Source organism: Larus michahellis, chromosome 2 (assembly GCF_964199755.1).
Source record: "Larus michahellis chromosome 2, bLarMic1.1, whole genome shotgun sequence".
NCBI classification, from domain to species: domain Eukaryota; kingdom Metazoa; phylum Chordata; class Aves; order Charadriiformes; family Laridae; genus Larus; species Larus michahellis.
Window position 1 is genome coordinate 58,591,021 of NC_133897.1, and position 22,153 is coordinate 58,613,173.

A 22,153-nucleotide genomic window follows, 5' to 3' on the forward strand; every position below is an offset into this window, starting at 1 on the left:
CAGGAACAGCTTCACTGTTCTGTGGGACTACTTTACAAAGTTAATCATGTATGCAAGTCTTTGTAGACCCACCCAGAGAAAATCCACTCCAGCAGAGAGGGCTGATGTGCCATTAGTCATGTTTTAAAGACTTAAGAGGGACATAAATAATGCATAAGTTTTTACATAGGTTGTATACGCAGATATACATTTCAATAGCACTGTAAGTGCTATTTGAAGTATTTATAGAAGTGCTTTGCATTCAGTGGTGAGTCAAAAAAAGAAAAAAAAAAGGAATGTGTACTTCAACCGGCATCTTAAAGGGATATTTAGAAACTTTACTACCGTTTCCCCTAAGGCCCTTCCCACGATAACTGCAACACTGAGACATGGAAGGTAAATTAGTGAATGTTTGTAAAGGACTTTGAAGATTAAAAGCTTTCTTTTTTTTTTTTTTTTCCAAGTGCTAAACAAACTGATGATTATGAAGGTGGGATTTCTGACAGCTTCTTTGTTTTGCATGCTGCACTGAAGTGGTTTGCCATGAATCCAGTTTGCTGCCAGGTTTTCAGTGGTGAGTTTACGAGCTCCTCTTTGTCAGTGTATCTGCTGCTGCCTTCTGTTATTCTGCTGCCTCTCCCATGGACCAGCACTGCTGAGGGTGCCGGCTGATGCAGGAGGAGGCTGGGCTCAAGTGCCAGGTTGCACACCACCACTTTGGGCCAAATAGAAGAACCTCCCTGTTTGTAACACGAAAGTCCATCAGAGTTTCTCCTTGACTTCAACGAGCAACGGAAAGATAACCTTGCAACCCAGAAAATGAAAATTATTGAACAAGATCTGTGAGACTAACTCTTCTCATCTACAAAGGCGACCCACACTGACGTTCTGCTAAGCATAATACACTCTACCCTTGCAAGACTGAAGACGTGACAGCAGCTTTGCCACTGGGAAGTTTGACAAAACCTTTTCTTCATGAAATCCCATACAAAAGAACACTACATAGAGTAAAGAGCCAAGTGCTAAACAATCCGCACTAGCACTACTTATTCATTTAAACACAAGAGCTCAGCAGCACTGAGTCTAATTCTCAGACCTTTCTGCTGTTTTAATAAAGAAATTTCCCATTGTCTTAATTAGACTCATTAGGTTGTTCTTTAGCTACTAAACGCTTCCACAGGAACCGAAGCGTGGAACAAGATGAACAGCAGTTAGTACATTTTCATATTCAATAAAATTAGCTAGTGTTATTCTGCCGGCAATCTTGGTGTGCCTAATTTATTAAGCTTCCATTAAGGTAGACCACTGTAGTGCCTAATAATATCTAATTTTATACCTAATAGAAGTAGGTTTATGAAACAGGTTATATTGGTACAAATATGTTTTGGGGCATTTTACACATTTGAACGTGTTTATAGCTGAGACACGAGGATACCTTGACAAGATGCAAAGAGCAACCATCGGACTTCATCTTAGTTACTCGTTTGCTTGTTGCTTCGTTTGCCTGCTTTGCTTCTCCATATTGTGAAAGGCACCTTCCCTATAAAGACCATCCAGAGCACTACGACAGAAACCCATCATTAGAGCAAACTAGCAGTGTTACTGAGAGCATTTGTACTGAGAGGGAACAATGCATAGTGTGAGAATTTTCTAAAGGTACAAGCTCCCTGCAAAACGCAAAGCCCCAGCAAAATGCATTTCCCCAGCAAAGAGCAAATCCACAGCCAAGAAGCCTCTTTAGCCCAATCTGTATTAAAATATTTATTGTACAGTAATATGATGTTGGAGGGAAGGCGTTTATACCACACAAATAATTCTCCCTCTTTTTCTCGAAATTATATTATAAATTATCATTACAAGTTTATTGAGCACTAATGTCTTGCCACCTATGGGTAAGCAGTCGCTCTCTCTATGTTTATGTTTTCAATATGAAAAGCGTCCCTATTCCATGTTTCAAGGCAAAAATCATAGTCAACATAATAGGGGACAAGCCATAAAGTCGTAAACTGAAATAAAGCACCACTGGCAGAGTGGGTGTAAATCAGTGGGTCTCCAATCGGACCCCATTGCTTTATCCTCACTGAAGAGCTGAAGCAGCCGCAGCACCAGGGAATAACTCTTCTGCTTGGTGGATGGGAATGAACAGCCAGAAGTGTTTCAAGGATGGCTGGAGCCAGGCTTACCCTTTACCTTTATTAAATCAGTATTATTAAAATTCTGGCTGGGTGTCATCAGACCAAAGGTCTATGTAGCAAAATGCCTTTCTGCTTCCAGTGGCTAAAAGTAGGTGCCCAAGGAAAGTGTGTGAGAAAGAGGTCATCCATGCTCTTGGGTAATTCAGTTTATAATGAACCTATTTATTCATTTCCTGGTAGCCTCTGGGTAATTTTTTTGCGTTTCTTTGCGTGAGAAAGGATAAATTTAAGTTGTGGACATTAAATTAGTTTGAAATAGATGTTAATAGAATAGCAGTCTTTCACACAAGAAAGTTTTCTGAGTGATCATTTTGAATGATAACCTCAATACTCAGCAACCCGGTATTCGGGGTGAAATGTCATCTATGAGCCCATTAAGCACACTTTGAGGTGATACCTTCTGTACTCAAGCAGCTGACAGGCTTGCAAAATAGGAAATTGAATCCTCCAAGTACGTATATCCATGTCTCTGCCCTGTTATTCCCGCTGAGCAAACCTCTCAGACCAGAACACCAGCATCTCTTTGTAGAAGTCGTACTTGGTACAGGGGTGGTCTCTTCCATGCAAAATCATAGAATCATAGAATGGGTTAGAGTGGAAGGGACCTTAAAGGTCAAAATCTCACAGGTAGATTTTAAAGGGAACTAACTGAGCTGACTACCTAAGAAACTTTGCTTTTAATAACACGCAGCACACAAAAAAAATCTGCAACTTGTATGTAGCTCAGGTACACGGCTAAAGCTTGTGAAGTTGCACTGTCCCTTTGTTAAAGGAGCTGAAGTTCTAAACATGGCCTCAAAATTTGACTTCCATAGGTACTTCCTTCAAACTGGCTCTTCCTACAGCCCGTTCTTCTCCCCACTTCCAGGCAGGACCTCCAGGCACTTCTTTTCCTGCAGCACTGCCCAAAAAGCCACTTGCTACGTCCTCCTCCACTAAAGAAAACAAGTCCAAAAGACCATCCAAAGAGCAAATCTACCTAATCCTGTCCAAAACATCTCCAGAGGGCTCAAGCCTTTGTCACAAAACAAAATAACACCATGTATAAAGGAGTTCAGTGAATAACTTAGGAAATAAAATGCTCTGTGTGTGCACCTGTGTGTTTGGTCACGCACCAGTGACCAAATTTTGATGCAGATTTATTTTAAAGAAAATGCCAGTTTTCCCAAACCAGTCAACAAGCCTCCGACACGTCTTTCCTTAGCTCATACCTCTTCCAAGTTTTCTTTCTGTCCTTTAGAAAGATGTTATTCTTCCATCCTGATAGCCCTTGTGGAGCCTCACCACCTATTTGCTCTCTCCTCTTAGGCCATCCCACCCCAGCCCCTTTTTCTCGCTTCCCTACCTCTGTGTAACACGCTTTCCTACCTCCCAGGTTCCTTGTGAGGCTAAATTCATATCATATGCTATGAAGCAGCCAGGGCCACCATGGAATTCTCTCCAGGATTACTTTGGATGGTCTGAATGTGCCACCTCCACCCTCCTGCCCCCTCCCACCAGCTTCCCCCTGCAAACCAGCCTGGTGGAAATCCTCCAGGCCAGCTGCCAGCTTTTCAATGGGTTCATCTCTGGCTAAATAATGATTTTAAGTTTCCCAGTGAATGTTGTCCCCCTGGGAGAAGTGACTTATTGGTCTGAACCAGCTTCTATTGAAGGGAAGCATTAGAAAAGCCAATGCAATTAGCACTCTGACAAGGATGCTTACAAAGATGAATTTGGGATCAGGGCTACCTTGAATAACTAGTGCCTAATCACATTTTGTTTAATCATGTATAGATCACTGCTTCTCCAGGAACTGCCTGGTGCTTGCCTGCCTTTTTGTGTTGGTTTCAAGTGCCCGTTGGCCATCAAGTAACTATGAAGGTGTACCTTGTTGCTGCTGCTTACCCCATGGTGGGGGAATGCCCCGTTGGTATACAAGACCTTGGCAGGGGTATCAGCATGGTTTTGCTTTGATAGGACACTGGGGAGAAAGCAGCTTGACTTTTGGGAGGAAGGAATCTGCGTGTGCTCATGAAATGTTATATGTTACTTATAGTGAAGCACCTTGGAGGCCTGTCTGTTGCCTTCTGTGAACACAAAAGAAAGCTAAATGTGCTCAAAGATCTCAGTTTTTGGCACACAGGCATTTTGTTACTTTTGCCCACCTACACAACTGATTTCTCATGGAAGTTAGGTTTGTTGGCTTAGCACCCAAAACCCAGGAACAAATCAGAGCCTCACCTGTTTACAAGTCTATTCCAGCATTGTTATTCACAGCAAAATACAGGAGTTGTCAGATTTTTTAGGCAGGTCTCCACTGGATTCTGAACCAATACAATAAGTACTAGAAATAATTTTGCATTAGCGAGTCCCAGGGGCCAATATACTAATTTTTAAAAGTATATGGAGGCATTATTTGCGTTAGGCAAGACCGTGACTTTTCTAAAACTGCCGTTCACTAAAAATAGCCTCTTTTATTTCTACAATGGGGTAAATCTGTGCTGGAGCCTCCTCATATGAAACAGAAAGGCTGGACAAAGACTGCTCCCAACCACCAGTTTAATGAACAGAAACCAAAAATTAACTTAAATCTCTTTGTCCTGACACCGCCTGTTTGCATTATTTTAGGACGTTTTACAGCGTCACCTGCACAATACTGCTTTTCTTGCAAGACATGAAGAAACCCAATAACTGAGCGTTAGGGGAATGGAGTGCCTCACAGTAACATGCACAAGAGCTCCTGAAGGCGGGAGGGTGTCACACACATTACGATCTTGTCACTTGTGCACTTACCACCAGGAGGTACAGTCATGCCCTTCAGATGCACGTTGCCATGTCAGACTTCAGCTCTACCGTGTATGCAATTGCACTGCAAGTCTACTGAAACCAAAATGCCAAAGAGAAGGATTAATTTTCCATCGGATCGGTGCGGTGACCGTTTCCAGCAGCAGCCCGTACTTAGGTTGGATTAAATGTACCATGAACCTGTACTCCAAACGGACTGGAAAATAAATTGCCTACGCAAGCTTATTTTTTCTGCTCTGTTTCCTGGGAGACTTATTTTAAAGCTACCTATGTTGTGGACAGAGTTTCTTTCTCTTCCAAGAGAGGGCACTATTAGCTTTCCTTCTGCTGCTCTCTGAAGCAAGGGTAATTGCAGTAGTCTCGTTGGGGGGGGGGGGGGGGCATTGAGCGCCAAGCCAGAGGTACAGGCCCCAGAAGCCACGCAGACTTTGTGACCTTGGCTTCCCTTTGGAAATCTCAAATAGCTGAGTGTGCTTTCTATGGTTGCGCTATGGCAGGTCCATCCAGGGAGGAGAGCGGTAGATGGGCTGCTTTGTGCCTGGAGGACGTCACCATCGTCTTGTGCCAGAGCTGTGTCCTGGTTACATTTATGCCTAGCCCAGCTCGGTTTGACCTAGCATGGCTTGCTCTCCACAGGCAGTGGTAGAGGTCATGCGTTGGTGTATTTCTTATCCATGAGCATTAAACTCACACGCAGGTTTTGATGATTTAACAAGCTCCAAGAGCACGATGGAAATCTATACAACCAGCCGTGACCCTTATTAGCCGTACTTTGGCTTGTTAAATGGGTGCCAATACAAATACTGCCAAATAAAAGCTGTCTGTGAAACAAGAATAACCACCTCTTGTATCATCTTCACTCCTATCTGAGAGTGACAGTGTCCAGTGAAGCCTAGTGCAACCCATAAGTCTGTGCTTCCCAAAAAAACAAAAGGAAAAAAAAGTGCAAACCAGCCCATACGATACTGGATAAAGATGACAAACGCTTACCACACTATTTCTGAGCTAGCTCAGTTTCGCAGGGCTGTAACTCACTGAAGGCAGCAGTCTCTGGAGTTAACACATGCATTAAATCACTTTCCTTCTGCTCTTGTTAGAAAGGAAACAGGTTTGAAAGTAAAAGGCTTTCTGCAACAAGAGCTCTGGTGTTGAACTTCGCACAGATGGTGCTTATTAGAGAGATTTCAATTCCCAACAAACAATTTAAAGCACCACCTGATCTCTAATTCTAGCTCCTCTCTCAACAAAACAGCAACAATAATCCACATTGTGGGACTGGGGGGGTTTACTCCCCCCGTACATACTTACAGATAGGCTCCGAGCAGGCTACCTCATCCTGTGGGCGGGGGTGTGAGGAGAAAGAACAGCCACCCCACCGAGCACCCTGGGCAGGACGTGTCCCTTGGCACCTGCTGTGTCAGTGACACCCCTCCTGGGGGTCTGCCATGGGTCTGACTCAGGTGGGCCCTGACCTAGGAGCTGAGCCTGTCTCTGCCAGCAAACATAACGCAACTTTAAGGAGGCCGAGTCACCTTCTCTGTAGTTCCCAACACTTGCCTTTGAGGATTGCAAGGCCCCTCTTTCTTGCCAAATGCTGCTGCAGAAATGTTGCTCCAGCGGGCAGCCTTAGGAGAGGTACGAGCAAGGCCATCTGTGACCAGCTCCTGCTGAAACGTGACTGCCCCAAAGAGCAGTGGAGGAGCCCTTCCACCTTCAGTGTTGTACTAGGCATGTAGGTCTGTCCCGGGCGCCGTGGTAGGTGGTCTGACCCCGGCTGTGGACCTTCTCAAAGCGTGTCGGTTCATTTATTGGCAGCCTTGGAAATTTCTTAGGCAACCTGATGTAATTATCACGGGTTCAGATTAGTTCCCTAGGGGCTGGCTTTGTTGCTTTCCCTGGTGGAGCTCAGGAGAGCCGTGGGGCGAGGCTCGCTTAGCGCCGCTGCTGCTGCTAGTGACGGAGCATGCGGAAGAGGCTTGTATTTCTCTCCTATCTTTAAATAGCAATTTTCTATATTTTATTTTAGCCTGCCATATCCTGTGCAGGAAGATAACAGGGGGGTTAAACTGCAGCTGTGTTTCTTTGGCTGACTTCTCCCCTTGCACCCTTTGTCACTTCTTATCTCTGTTTGAAGTTGGCAGCTCTGAGCTGAGTGGAATTTCTGAATGCTCATCTTTCCCAAATACCCGCGCTTTTCTATACCTACACCATTCTTCACTTTAAGTTCCTCTCTTGCGGTGCTTTGAGAGTGGGATTTATCCCCATCAATATCCCTACCTCTCTGGGGTAAGTACTGAGGCATTGCTCTGCCTGTTATCCTACCTGTGAAATATGGAGAACAGCAGGTTCCTGTCTGATAAAGACTTTTGAGTCTATAAGTTGTTTTCTGATCTTCACAGAGGAAGTGCACAGATGTACAACGTATATTTCAGTTTCCTACTCGATATTAATACTAATTATTATTGTTAATAATATTAACACTAACTTACATAAAATCTTCCCAAGCCAGCTGATCACCAAAAAGGGGGGAAAAAATCACGTGCCAAAAGAGCAAAGATTTATTTAATTACTTTTATTAAAATAAAAATATCATGCATTAATACGCATTAGACATTTTTGAGAACCAGTAATATGAAGAGTAAGACTACGTCATTTCTGCATAAAATAAGTTGAGCTGGTAAAACATGCAGCCTACGTATTGGAAGGGACTGGATGGAAAGATGAAAATGAGAAAGGTGCTGTAGTGGCTTTTTTTTTTTCTGTGTATAAAGTTTATCTATGAAGACAAAAATGATTTAATTTACTAATCATGATACCGGGGACTTATCCAGGCTGAATGTGTACTGACAGTCCCAGCTCCTCTCCTGTTTGCTGTCTTGTCAACCCAGTGTATTTTGCTCTGTTATGTTGAGGACCCTGTAATTCCTTTAATCTTTGTCTGCTACATGTTCCACCAGTTGGATAACTAAACAGCAATACTCAAGAGGACGCCGGGGCTTCATTTGACTGGCTTTGCTAACAGAATTCCTCTTTCTGCCTAGCGCAGTACAACAATTTAAGTCACCACTGTGACTCTGGATGAGACTTTATTTTGCCTTTCCTTTCGAGGGAGTCCTGCGTTGCTGTTGCACAGCTCATACCTATGCAATTTGCAAATGGCCAGCAGTGTGGCTTCATCTGCCAAATGACACATGGATGAGCTTTTGAGGGTTTGCTTTGACTGCTCTTCTGCTTTTGTCATAAAAGTTAAGTGAGAACCTGCCATGCATTTTGAAAGAGCAGCTTTTATTAGCGCCCTGATAAGCAGCACCTGGGCTTTCATATTGCACTTCCAGTGGTCACAAGTCTTAGCTGTATTATTGCTCACATTATGAAACTCCAGCACTGTGCATGCAGAGAGCCAAAGAGTCTTGGAGAGAGGAACGGGTCCCATTATTAGCTTCGCTAAGCTCTGGATAAATCCCCAAGGTGACAACTTTTACAAAAAAAAAAAAAAGTCTAAGTCCATCAATAAAGAACTCATAATGTGAGTTCTTCTCTGGCTACAAACCATACAAGCTAGCCACTGATTTTTCTTCCTCCCAAATACAACAGTATATTACAATAAAAGTTCTCCAAAAATTAAAAACAATTAAAAAGAATAATATACACCTCATTTTTATCGCTCAATATACAAACAATTTTTGATCAACAGTATAAACCATTAAACCATATAAAAGTCAACAGTTTCTTATTGTACAAATAGTGCTTTCATAATTGAGTAACTTTACAATGCTGTGAGGGTACCGTCTGTATCTATGGATATATTGCTTGACAGTTTATTAAAACCAAGACATTATACCTTATACTCGGTTGATTGCATCAATACAAAGCAGCCTAAAACGGGCAATGGATCCATAGGATCTCTGATTATTGCGAGGGATTTTCAAAAATCACTCAACATTAGCCTTGTTTTATACTCTCAGTGTAATCAAGTTAAACATCCCATTGATTTCAAGGGGAACAATATTAGGACCGGAGGATTAAAAAAGCAACCTAGGTATGTGAGCCAAGCCTCCTACCATTGTAGACAACTACTTCACTTACTCCCTTTCATAAAATATGAGGATAACATTGATGGCAGTTGCAAATGCACACTCTTCAGCCAACTTGTGAGAGGTAAGGAGAAGGGTCTGGATAAATTCCAGCGTGACTGGAAACGGTGTACTGTATCAGCTACATAGGAACAAAACCTCCAACCAGTCCAGTTGTTAGCTGCGGCTTTCTGGTTTCTACCTTATTAATCAGACAAATCCATTACTTCAAGGAGAGAGGTACAGAGAGACCACAAAGCCCGTGCTGTTGAGCATCCAGACAGCCCCGTCTGCACCACGTAAGAGGACAACTGTAAAGTTGGTGGAGCACCAGCCCTGAATCTTGGCCGAAGGCTTTTTGCCTGACGACTCCAGCAGTGCTTGTCTTTTGCCATTTAGATCTTCAGTTGTCAATTTTTTCCTTGAGAAACCTTTTGTTTGGATGCTACTGAGGGTTTGCTTCACTGCTGTGGTATGGCCCACTATCACCGCACTCTTCTCTCCCCTCCCATGTGTAAGGAAGGGTTGCACGCTTTGCCTCTGACCAACCCGCAATTCTCACACAGCCACAGCAATACAGGTGGATCTGCCAAAACACACGATGTCGAACAAAGGCAGGACGTGTGGCAGAAAGTAAAGCCTATCATGGAAGCGCTGTGATTTCAATGCCCCCGCATAATTAAAGTAATACATAACCAAAAATGTTATCGGTTTTAAAGACTCACTGCCTGCCTACACACTTCCTCACATAAAAAGCAGTTATCTCATCACGTCTCATCTTCACATCATTGTATTTTTTCCTGATACTAAGCCAAAACATGATGTATTTATTTCTTTTTTTCTTGACTGTGTCCCTGTTTAGCTATTGCGTTGAGTAGGAAATGAATCAAAATGGAGTAAAGGTTGTAGGTCTGGCCCTGAAGTGATACCTGGTCCTGATTTGGTTTGGTTTGGTTTGGTTTGGTTTTCTACAGCCAGGCCTCACCCTCCTGTCGAGCTTTCTTGGCTCAGTGGAGGTCTGGCCCAGCCCCAATGAAGGGTGCAGGTCTGTAGCTTTTCCCTGTAATAAGAGGCTGTGGAAGTGGTGATCAATACCCTATTCCTTTAAAGCAAGAAAACAAGACATTACATCTTTGGTCCTAATGCAGCCCATTTGACAAGCTACTTGAAGGTGTCGTGTTTTTCTTTTGTATAAACTTTTTTCTGTTATTATTTTTTTTTTTATTTTAAAAAGGCTCCTTAAAAGTTGTATGTCAGAACAAAGAGAGAACACTTACAGAAAGAAAGCTAGAAAATGGGACCCCAATATAAAAATTTGAACCAGTGGTGATAAAACATTACAAAGCATTCTTGCCAAGTGTTATACACAGAGTTTGACGTTTCATGAGTATACATACAGTTTCCATCAGGAAGGAGGACACGGGTACATTTTCATACTTTGTCCCGATTCAGATGTTTTCTCACAGAGAAACGCAGGGGGAAACAAAAGCCACAGTACCGTAACTGCTTACTTGGAGAGGCAGCAGTCATACTAAAAGGTGATGTTGAACTCTGAATCTGAAAAATGAGTGCTTGTCTGGAAATGCAAAGTTTCTCCTTGGCACTCTGGAGCACCCCGAGACAGACCAGGGACCTTCTGATGCACCTTATACTGTTTGGGGTCCTGTGACATTATTGTAGCCCTAGCTCCATCTTCCAGGGAAGAGAAGGGATTCGCCCTGTAGTATATTGGTCTTAGAACAAGTAACCTCTGCGGGGGGCTTCACTTCAAGCCGATAGCAGGGGCAGGAGCCGTGTGTCCATTCCCACCTGTACCTGCAAGAACACGCAATGGCCTCAGTGATGGCCCTGGGCAAATGTGGCAGCTGTCTCATGTGCCATTACTCTCCCTACACATGTCCCTTCCTTTCAATTAAACCACGGGACCGTACTTTCTAATGCTGAGGCTTCACATGGCCATCTCAGGGTGACGCTGGTGGGACACGGCATCACCCTGAGGCGTTCCCAGAAACCACCAAACCTCACTGCACTGTTGCCTGCCAGCTGGAAACGAAAGCAAGCCCCCGACCTCTTGGCTGAATTTACCTGACGAAGACCAATTGCAACATGAAGGAAATTTCCCTAGCCAACTCCCTTTGCAGCAGAAGAAAACAACCCAAGGCCCAAATGAAGTCAAGTGCGCTGACACTGTACGCAGATCACTGGAAAACATCCAAGTAAGATGAAGACTCTTGACTTAACTTATATTTTCTTCTACTTAGCACTTCTTAAAAGTCTTAAATTATTATTGCAAAAGCAGTTCCATATTAACTGCTGCTTTATGATTAAGAGACACTCAGCATTAGCTTATGAGTGGTTTCGTTTTGCCTTTCATGAGAAATATAGTAAAAAGGGAAATTTTTCTTTTCTCAATTGGTAAGACTCTGTTAGCCTTAGTGACTGTGGCCTACTACATTTCCCTATGCAGTTGTGTTTTGAAAATCAGCATTTTCTACTCACATCTCCTGAGAGACAACGGCAGAACTTTCAAGTTATTTTTGCATGCCAATTTATGTAAGCTCACAAGATGCAGCGCAGTTATTTTTTCTAATATTTGTAAAAAAACCCCAACTTTCATGTCCCATTCAGTAGCCTAAACCCTTTGCAATGCTGCATCAGCAAGGTCGCATGAAATGCTGTCTAACCATGTTCGCCTTTATGAGCACCTACGACCTGCACGGGGCTCCTTGCTGTTACAGGGGCAGAGAGCTGCAGTGGGAAAACCAGACCGTTTCAGCTGCTTATTGATTTTTTTTATTATTTTTTTTTTCATCTCAGTGGAAATCATTTGGTGCACTGCTAACGTCTGTCACCCTACGAGCATCACCCCACGTAGCACCCGTGCCTCCAGCGATAGCCACGTGGTCCCATCCGCTCCCACTGCCGCTGTATCTGCCCCTGCAGGCACTGCCCGGTTTTTATTTTTTGCTGGCTATTTTGAGCTGCCAATTTACAAATCACGGCTTACAGGATGCCTGTTTACCAGAACTACTTTATATTATAGCTAATCCCACCCATATGGAATACGTACATTCGTATAGAGACTTTGTGGTCCTACATCCTCTTTTCTACTTTCCTCATCAAAACCAACAAATTCAAAAAGTAATGCTCTTTCAAACTTACATTGCTTAATTTTTAGATGAATCTCCCTGTTTCTAGCTATTGAATCCCTATAAAATTGTTATGAGCAAGCATATTAACCTCTATTAAATAATTTTTATGCTACATAATGCTGGTGATACATATTGCTACTTCTTAGTGGCTTGTTTTAGCTAACACATTAAAACGGCAATAAATTCTTTTGTGCAATAGTGTCGTAAAGATTCAGCAGGAGAACGTGCACTATGTGATTTTTCTAGTGTTCTGCTTGGAGACGTAACAGATTTAGCAGATTGAAAATTAACTGTGATTTCTGTCAAGATCTTTTTTTTGGTTTTATGTACATTCCACCCGGGGCGGTGGGTGGAGAGAAGCAACGCTGCATACATGGTGCACGCTTGTGAGAGCAACGCAACAAATCTGCTCTCAGGAATGCAAGGAGAAATCTGCCGCTAATTGGACGTGGGAACTGAATTTTGGTTAGCGTTTTAAATACAAGCCAGTAATAATCAAAGTCAAACACTGCATCCTCCGTACCGCTGTGCCTGGGACTTGGCCATGGTGACACAGATGTACCAAACAGGACAATCTCTGGATTTTGACCCAATATATTGCTCTACCCTAGACTGCAGCGTGGCCGATGAGCTACCGCACACACGCAAGCTGCTAATGCATTTTACACCGTGTTACTTATAAAAGGGGTCATTTCACATGACCGTTCTTCTCCTCCGTTCCTCAATAAATCTGTAAAAACAATGTTCTGAGGATTTGCTGCTTGATGCTGGACTCCAGATGTAATACTTAAACTGAAACATATACTGACATATTCAAAACACAGTGGTGGCATAAATTTGACTATTTCTTGATACTTAATATAGACAGCATATCCTCTGCAACTCTGCTGCTTATGCTACCTCCAGCAAGTTCCCAACATTCAACTAGTTAGGGACCTTTGTACCAAAATCACCAAATATGCATTTGCTTTCTGATCTAGTGTTTTGATTAAAACATCACTGCCAAGCTGCTGGTGGGATGCATCTCAATTACTGTAAGCATCTTACTTCTCCTACATTCATAAGAAATGTTACTGACGGAAGAATCTGAAGTTCTGTATCACGGGCCCCAGTGAAGAGTAGCTGCTTTTGCTGCTGCGATTGATTTGTACTATGAAGCTAAAGTCTCAGCCTTGCCTAGACCATTGCACACTGATAACAGAAGAAGATGCCGGGCATTTTCAAAAAGCGGTAGGCAGCCCTGTGTTTCAGAAGAGGAAGATAGTATTTTCCATCACTCCAGATTATTCCTCCTTTCCTTAACTCATTCTCACTGCCCCTCCTGCATTGCCAAGACATGTAACCCCACAGGGACGGGCAACAAGCCCCAGGATCTGCCCCAGCATGGCACAGCAATTGGCAGTATTCTGCCTTGAAGTGAGTAAAGAATAACACTGATATACCCCTTTTCTTTGCCAAATGTATGAGGGAAATTTCTGCTCTGAGTCCCTTTAAGAAGGGAAATAAAACCGCTGGGCTAGAGCTACCTGTGTTTCTTGCCCTAGTCAAGTTTAATTTAATATAGTTCTTCCAGTCTGTCTCATGAAAGCTCCAATTTGCCATCATTTGCATTTCCTTGACATTTAATTAAAGTCTGTTAAACATTATTTGACACTTCATTTTTCAGTTACAGCAACATCTTTAACAGTTTTGTTGAAGAAGGAAGGCATTTTGACAACTTGACAGCTGCATAAGGGATCAGGAAAAAAAAAGTCTTGCGTTTGACCATCAGAAAACAAACTAGCGAGCGCTTTATAACCATGTACAGATGACTTTGAGGTGAGTTCCTCCTGTCAGTTTTTAGCAGTAGTGGTCAGTAGGCGATGCGTTGTGCCATTTTGCCCCTTGTGCTAGTTTTCCCCAGAGCGATCCACTCCATACCACCCTGGGCAGAGTCTCCCATATGTCCTCCAGATGCACTTCTCCTCTTCATGCCAAGAAGCAGTGTGTGGAGCCAATTTGTAAAAATCCGGTGGTTTGGAATAACTGTTTCTGTTCCAGGAGTTTTGGAGAACTACTTAGTAACATTATTTTTCTTTTCCTGCTGGTGATCTGAGCACCGCATAGCAGACCAGCAGTACAAGCATCTGATCTTGTAAAAGATCCAAAAATTCTGCTAGAAACGTTTATAAAAATACAGACTGTAGAAAGGAATTTGACTGTACAATGTGTACAGTTCTCAAGTTCATCCCAGAGTGGCTTCTTACCATGCTACCATTTGAAAATGAAAGGAATGCATCCGTATTTCTTCTGTCCAGGAAGATCCCGCTCCATCCCAACACGCATCCGAGTGCAAGCTGTGGGCCTCAGTTATTACGTGGAAATGGGCGAGAAAAGACCCAAACTACCATCAGATAGGCTTTGTAGTTTCAGCCGCCGTGCTGAAAAGGAAAGGTGTGCTTACTGACGCATTGCAGTCGCCGTTCGCTCTGAGCAAGAGTCCGTTCTTGCAGCAGCCAGGTGCTTCATCGAGTCTGGCTTTCCTCGCTGCAAGAAGAAATTCTCCATGGTCATGCTGAGGCTTCAATGTATTCACTTTTTGGTGCTGCTACCCTCAAGTACTCTGGGTTCTCTGCCGCGGGAACTTTCAGGAGACCGTTAGGTTTGGTTTCCTTCGGTAAGAAGTCCTGCTGGTAGTCAGGATTGTCCAGATTTATTTGGTGGTTGCCCGCCTGGATCCAGTAAGGAGAGCTCTCGAAGACTGTCTTGGAGAGCGGAGACTGGTTGGTGTTGAGATACTCGGGGTTGTCCACAGCTGTGCTGTGTGAATTCTGGTAGCTGGAGTCCGTGGGGACCTTTGAGTTTGCTGTGAGAGAGAAGTTGTTGTAGATTGGATTCTGGACCACTGAGGCAGATGCTTTCTTGGGCACCAACTGGTTTACGTACTCTGGAATAAAAAGAAAATAAAAATGAGAAGGAACGAAAATGAAGACATATAACTAGTGCAGCCATTTGCATCACTTGAGGTGTAGTTTCAACTTGCTCTTTGCGCACAGCATCTCACTGAACTTCCCGGAGCGGAAGAGAGCCAAAGGCAGGGACTGCCGTGCCGTGGCACCAAATGCGGTGCCCTGAAGCTCACCTTCGGGAATTTGGTTTGCAAAGCAGCAGAAAGATGGCTTGGACCACGAGACAGCGAGATAGCTACTGCTGATTTTAGTGACGTGTGGGTGGCTATGTCCCAGATACTGCTCTGAAACTGTAGTCTGGGAGCTTAGCTGCCAGAAGCTGTTTCCCTAGAAAAATGTTTAGAGCTGAGGAAAATGCCCAGAAAATACAGGACTGGCAGTAACAGACTCCACGTTTCACTTCGGTGACATCCCTTGCAGGGTCTTTCACCCTTTTTAGCTGTGGCGTGTTCTTGGAAGGGTTGGTTGGGTTTTTTTAAGGACACAATGCATAACCCAACAGCAGCTCCCTCAGTGCTTGCTGGCTCTCTCTCTGAGCGCCTACGCTGTAAGTCCATGTGAAACCGTGAGCTGCCTTCTGTGTATCAACATCTGAAAGCAGTGAAACTGCTAGAAAGCTGTTTATATTGCTGAAATGGTTTAAGGGGTGAAACCCATTTTTTAGAGGCTATTTTCCCAAGTGCAAGGGTGGTAGAAAGCTTTAAACGCATAACTACACACGCAAACTCCCCAGCCAGATGGCACACATGGCAAACATGAGCGTGAAGGAACCCAAATGAGAGGCAGCCAGAAGCAGCCAGAAAAAGTCCAGTAAAGGGATACGTGCACACGCTTCCACTCCCATTTACTGAGCAAAAAAGGCAGGAAGCATTTGGATTGCTTCCTTTCTACAGAAAAGGAAGGACGATGATTATATTCACAACCAAAAGACTTGTGAATGAATGGCTGTGGGATGGAAACACGGGAGAGGCACTCACCTGGGGCCGGCAGGAAGCCGTCGTCTATGCTGTCCTCCAAGAAAGCACCCGTTGGGTCTGAGCTGTACCTCTGGACAAAGCTGTCTTCCCTCACAGGGTGCCCCTGCTAGGTTGGAAATAGAGAAGATCAGTATCAAAGGGACTGTTTTGTAGAAGCTGATCCACATAGGAGAAGTTGCTCCTTTTTTAAAGATCATCCCACTTACCCCGTTCCTGTCAATGCAGGTTGTAGCAGAGTTGTTGCTAGTAGCACTCTTAAAAAGAGAGAGAAAGAAAATACAGACATTATGAGAAGCAGATCACCCTTAAAATTGCTTGTCGTGTTTGCACAGAGGAAAAGTTTCATACCAATGAACTCAAGAGAGGAGTGCGGGATGTCGAGGGGCTGTTGAAAAAGCCCTGGTGCGGCACGAGATACTCATCCGCGTCCACTATATCTTCCATGTCCTCCTCCTCCATCAGGGTGCGATAAAACTTGGAGTCCGTAGGGCTGGGCAGGTGCATCCTGTCATCTCCCTGTGAGACAAAGTTGGCATGAGAGAGGACTCACAAACTCCCTTCAAGCCCTCCTTATCCCCTTCTCTGAGAGACAAAGTACATTTAGAGAGATGTAAAAGCTTGATCTGTGTGTTTAACCAAATCTACCTACAGCCTGGGCAATCTCTGTCTATGCTGCAGCAAAGTATCTGCATTTTGAAGAGGATCAAACTCTGCTCTCCTCTCAGGACTAGACTGGGACCAGTACTAAGAAAACAGTGACTGGTCTTGAAATTCTGTTTGTGGTTCTAGCTGAATGTGTTAAGACCTGGAAAGCAATGATAAATCTGGCCTTAAATTATCCATATTATAAGTTTTCATATGCATTACTAATCATTTTGGGCCTCATATTAAATGCCCATCAGACATCTTCCTACCGTTGGGTTTAGTACCTGTATAACGAGATAGCGTGGAGGGTCGCGGGCCATTTTCGAGAACTCCGCTATCAGTTCGCGAAACTTGGGACGGCTGTCTGCATCGATCATCCAGCCTGGAGGGACGACAGGAAAAGCAATGCACAAATAAAGTTGTTTTGGTGATCAAACACAGAGCTTAAAATGTAACAGGAAGAAGAGAAGTGCCATGCGTGGAACAAAGAAAGGAGTTACCCACAAAGGACCACCATAAAAAGTTCATTCACCAGCCACTGGTGTGAATTTCAGCATTTACAGTGCACATTTTGGCAATTTTGAGAAAAATGAAGGGGGTAATAAAACCCTGAGGCTGGAAAAGCTCCCGGCTGAGCCAGTCTCCTCTCCTGCTGGCCTGTCTCCGCATGGGCAGACAGTTCCCACTGGAGTGATAATAAGGTCCCGAGGATAGCAAATCGGGAGCCAGCCTGGATCCGTCCAAAATAAAATAAAAAAAAAGCTCTTGAAGATGGGGATTCAAACTAACTTCAGGGGGCGCCTGCAGACGTACGGTGATTTGATCGTCCTCACTGCACTGCTTTGTGAAATCCTGGGAAGCCTAAAGCAGAAGCTAAACTTTTATTTTTCTAGCCTTTGTACCAGATGTCTCCTAAAATTCAAAACATCGTCGCTGGGGACATTTGGAAAGATTAACTATGTCCAAGCTGTATTTAATTAGTAAACGGACTTCAACAAAAACAAGTCCTACAGCTTAATGTGGATCAAGGCTAGAAGAGATTTCGAATCTAGATACTGGTGGTTTAACATCTGAGATTACTTAGGAAACCCACACTTTCTGTTATCAACTAACAGATGAGCTGATGTAGAGACTCTTGTGTTTAAAATTAAAAATAATAAAGGTCAAGCTTAGTGTGTCTGCAGGAACTCATCAGAAACAGCCTATCCATAGTAATGCAGAAATGAAGTGATAATATGCCATCTGAAATCTGCATTAGACAAAATCTCATCATTGCCAGTGACTTTTTGCCACGCTAGAAATATGATCCCTCGCTAATACAAGAAGAAATCCTTCTTGTTTTTAGACAGAGTGGAGTATTTGGGAGTTCGCTGCTGTGGCAGAAGTAGCATCTACTCTTTCTGAATTTATCTCTGAGTTGCGTATGTTTAAATGCTGCTTCTAAAATAATAATAAAAAAATTGCTGTGCAATAAATTTAAACATTTCCGTTTGTACTCTGCTTATAAAAGAGATGACTGAGAATCCTGAATTACTTTAGACAAAATGGCACAGCTTTAACAGGGCCTGCACTGTAGCCTGCAAACATGGGGTGATCAGAGCAGTGAAAGATGTGCAACTGAGTCCTGTGGCAGAAGGAAGGCTCAAACCCCAGATCCTCACACTCTTGCATTTAAATTAAGTGTAACGGTATGAAAGGGGATGGGGACACTCCACTGGTGGTGTTTTAAAAGCAACAGGTACCTGATTAGGCACCTGGAAAAATGCCTCCTTTCCACATCTGGACTGGCCCTGAGGAAAAGCAATGGGCTGAGGTGTCACGTAGGGTTCAGTATGACTGAGGATGAATTTCTAGGACGCTGCTTTTGGGTCGGGGCACCTCCCAGGCTAGATGCACACACCTGGATCCAGTTCCTGCTTGCCCTGCTGAGCACAGGATCGGGCTCACCCTGTGTGGTGCCTGTCCCGACAAAGCAACACGTGGGGGCTCCAGGATTCCCCAGAAGTGCTGCACTACGGGGTGTTCATGGTAGCGTGGTTCCTATTTCAGGAACAGGTACATTTTCCTCCAGTGAGAAGGTCTTAAATGCCACCTAGTGGGCTGCTTATCAGCATCCTCACAGCAGCGAGCAGGGATGCAGCAGTCATGGCCTAGAGATGCATGGAAAGCCAGATAATAAGCTGACATTTTAGCAGCTGATATAGATGGAAAAGGTGTTTGGGGGGTTCAGAAGCCCTTTGACGTGCCCTAAAAATGGCCAAAAAGTGCTTCAGAGACCCTCAGCTCCTGTGATACTTTACTGCCACAGCTGTGTGCCGAAAAGGAGCCATGCAAAAATGAGGATGAAATGGAATAGGAACTCCGGATCCTCATGTGCACCTGCCATTACGGTGGTGCCTGTGCTCCCGGCACTCCTTTAGCAAAAGGAGCACATAATCCATGTGCGTGATTGCAGGGGGACACGTATTACTGAACTAAGGGGGAGCCTGGAGAAGGCAGTGTTAATTTTATTTTCCAGGCATACAAAACCAGAGTATCAGGGAAAGTGGGTGCTGTTATGCTTATTTATACTACATGACAGTATCAGTTTAAAATAATTGACAATATCAGTCAGTGGTGTGGATGGTGAAAAAAACATTAGTTGGCTGAATTAGTGACTAATGAAATCATATCCTGTGCTCCTAGCTAAAGCTCAAGGTGCAGGGACACACTCTGGTGTCACCACTCTTCAAGTAACCCTGTTTCTGTGCGATCACCAAAACCACAGCATATACAAATGCGACATAATGACATAATCGTGCTACTTATTCGACTTAGGTGAGCACCCACAACCCCAAATATGAACTCACATTTGACCATGATCATGTACACGTCGATGGTACAGATGGGGGGCTGGGGCAAACGCTCGCCCTTCTCCAAGACAGAGGAGATTTCACTGGCGGGGATCCCGTCGTACGGTTTGGACCCAAATGTCATGAGCTCCCAAACTGTCACACCTGCAGGGTGGGAAGAGAAGACCATGAGAGAGGCTTTGCTGGGAGCCGGGGTGCTTGGCCTGGGCGTGGAGATGTGGTGATCCTGGAGGCACTGCATTGCCAGACCCCCACACGGGAAAAGCATTTTCTACCATGATTTTAAAGAGAAGCAAATTAATGAAACAGGTTGAAATCGTCCTGCATTCCTTTAAGTTTCTGTTATGGGGGGGTTTTTTTGTTTGTTTGTTTGTTTTTTTAAATCTCAGCTAGCATCTCAGTGTTGAACGTCCCACAAACTTCCCAGCCCCAGAGAAAGGAAATGCAGGTTACCCTCCCTCCTGACTCCAACCCAGCAAGTGGTTTTAAAAATGGAAGTTGTCTTTTTGTTTGAAAACAATCTCTTTGGAGACGAGCAAGAGCAGTTTTTGAAAGACGTGTAAACCAGCTGCCTCAGTGTCGCTTGCTGACATACCACGTACTCTTCTGATGTAGCTGTTTTGATTGTCTGGTAGCTTAGGATACAAAACAAGATTTTGGATGCCAAGATACGTAAATGGATTAAGAGGACCAGAGGCTGTACTACTTCTAAAAGGACACAGGATCTGACCATCTGCGTTCAATATTTTCCAGGAATATCAGAGCCCATGGAGTGGAAATTTTTGGGATAAGTTGCTTTGAAACGTTTCCTTTCTGCTCCTCTTTCTTTGAAGCTGGCTTATGAACTATACCAAATATAAAATGAATTCTCGAAGGAGGTTATCACTTTGCTTCCCTTTTAGCGCCGTCCTCTCAATAGCAGGACAGCACAAACATTTTAGGCCACAGCAGAGTTACACCGATTGACACTGGCCGACAGTGTGGCCGATGGTTTCAAGTCCTCCCTCTAGTTATGTGGCTTTACTGTTATATTTCACGCGAAGAAAAGAGTCAGCAGAACTTCAGCCAATGGAGCACCCTCCTACCAGCAGCCCCTCTCAGGGGAGGGCTCGTCACCTGCAAGCATGTTCTGCAAAACATCTTCCACCTCACCAGCATGCAATTTCATGGGGATTTTACTTTGTTGAATAGGTGGTTTGGGCCCATTGTTTATGTTTAATCTCTCAGTCTTCTCATAATAGATAGAGAGAAAAAAGGGCTGTGTCAAGTCACTAGCGAATCCTGCAATTTTCCAACCCATTTGCCATAATTATAACTGGTTTTAGACTCACCGTAACTCCAGACATCACTTTGATGAGTGTAAATCCGGTGTAAAATTGACTCCAAGGCCATCCACTTAATAGGAACCTAGGAAAATTCACAAAAAAGCCGTAAGAGGCTCATCCAAAATTTATCAGTGGTATTTACCACCAGGTGGTGTTTAAACCAATAGTTTGGTTGCAGAAGGGAAAAAAAAAAAACAATCAACAAACAAAACAACTATCTAAGTGGCAAAGCGGGCAACTTTTGAGTCCCTTATGATTATTTTCATTTATTATGTTGAACCTGGGAACTTGTGAAATATTAAGCATATTAGAAATATCTCTTACAATTAGTTTTACAGTATTTTTAACAGTCAAATTCCTATGTTTTTAACCTTCTCCTGTCATAACAGGACACAAATCCCATCCCAGTCTGTACGACAAAGACTGATCTGCACTCATATGGTTTCCATTTATGGTCTCTGCAATATTTGCAAGCAGCTTCTCTTTAATTTCTCAGCAGGACACACTCCCTCCATCAGCACGTAGTACAACACGAAGGCGTGTTGAACCAAGTCTGACAGGTCTTTCTTCTGCTATAAATATACAGCATTCCCTTTCTCTTCATAAACTGCACAGCGTTATTGGTGTTGGCTGCGCTGATGGATTCAGCCATGTTTGGTGGGTTTTTTTAATGTTTTTTTAATAATCTTGCTTTTTCCCAGACATACTGGGTGGGAATTTCAAAAGCATTCGCCGCTCTGCTACCTCCGCTCCCACTGCAGTCCCACTGCCCTGACGCTGCTTCGGCTGATTTCAGAGGACTCCCACAGGCTTCAAAGGCAGCACGCTGAGACAGCCGCCGAGCGCTTTGAAAAACCCACTCTCTTTTTTTTTTTCTCTCCTGTTTTTAAGGCTCCTGCGCGAGCACAAGCACCGACGTACGCGCAGCGGTTCATTCGCCGATGTGCTTTACCTTGCCTCCCTCGGCGTGATACTCCTTCTCGTCGGCGCCGAGCAGCTTTGCCAGCCCGAAGTCCGTGATTTTCACGTGTTGAGGAGTCTTCACGAGGACGTTCCTGGCAGCAAGGTCGCGGTGCACCAGGCGACGCTCCTCCAAATAGTTCATTCCCTGCAATACAACAGCCCATGGGTAGGCATCACACGCTTTGGGCTTGGACGTGCCAACGAGTTACCAAACTTCAGCTGCTTTGTGGTAACTGTATGCACACCACCATAAACTT

At 44.0% G+C, this 22,153-nt stretch overlaps 1 protein-coding gene across 2 annotated transcripts in view; it reads right to left on the reverse strand.

Moving 5' to 3' along the window:
• Positions 1 to 7,496: 7,496 nt before the first annotated feature.
• EGFR (epidermal growth factor receptor) overlaps positions 7,497 to 22,153 on the reverse strand; it is a 170,502-nt gene continuing 155,845 nt past the window's right edge. Inside the window, exons 21-28 of one of the 2 annotated variants that reach the window (XM_074575635.1) lie at positions 21,886 to 22,041; positions 20,940 to 21,015; positions 19,606 to 19,752; positions 17,041 to 17,138; positions 16,460 to 16,627; positions 16,318 to 16,365; positions 16,112 to 16,214; positions 7,497 to 15,112 (exon numbers count right to left, since the gene is read on the reverse strand). In XM_074575635.1, coding sequence (XP_074431736.1) covers positions 14,736 to 15,112; positions 16,112 to 16,214; positions 16,318 to 16,365; positions 16,460 to 16,627; positions 17,041 to 17,138; positions 19,606 to 19,752; positions 20,940 to 21,015; positions 21,886 to 22,041 — 1,173 coding nt within the window. In that variant the 3' untranslated portion in view covers positions 7,497 to 14,735. Of the gene's footprint in view, positions 15,113 to 16,111; positions 16,218 to 16,317; positions 16,366 to 16,459; positions 16,628 to 17,040; positions 17,139 to 19,605; positions 19,753 to 20,939; positions 21,016 to 21,885; positions 22,042 to 22,153 lie in introns of both variants that reach the window. The other variant, XM_074575634.1, reaches the window with a different exon arrangement.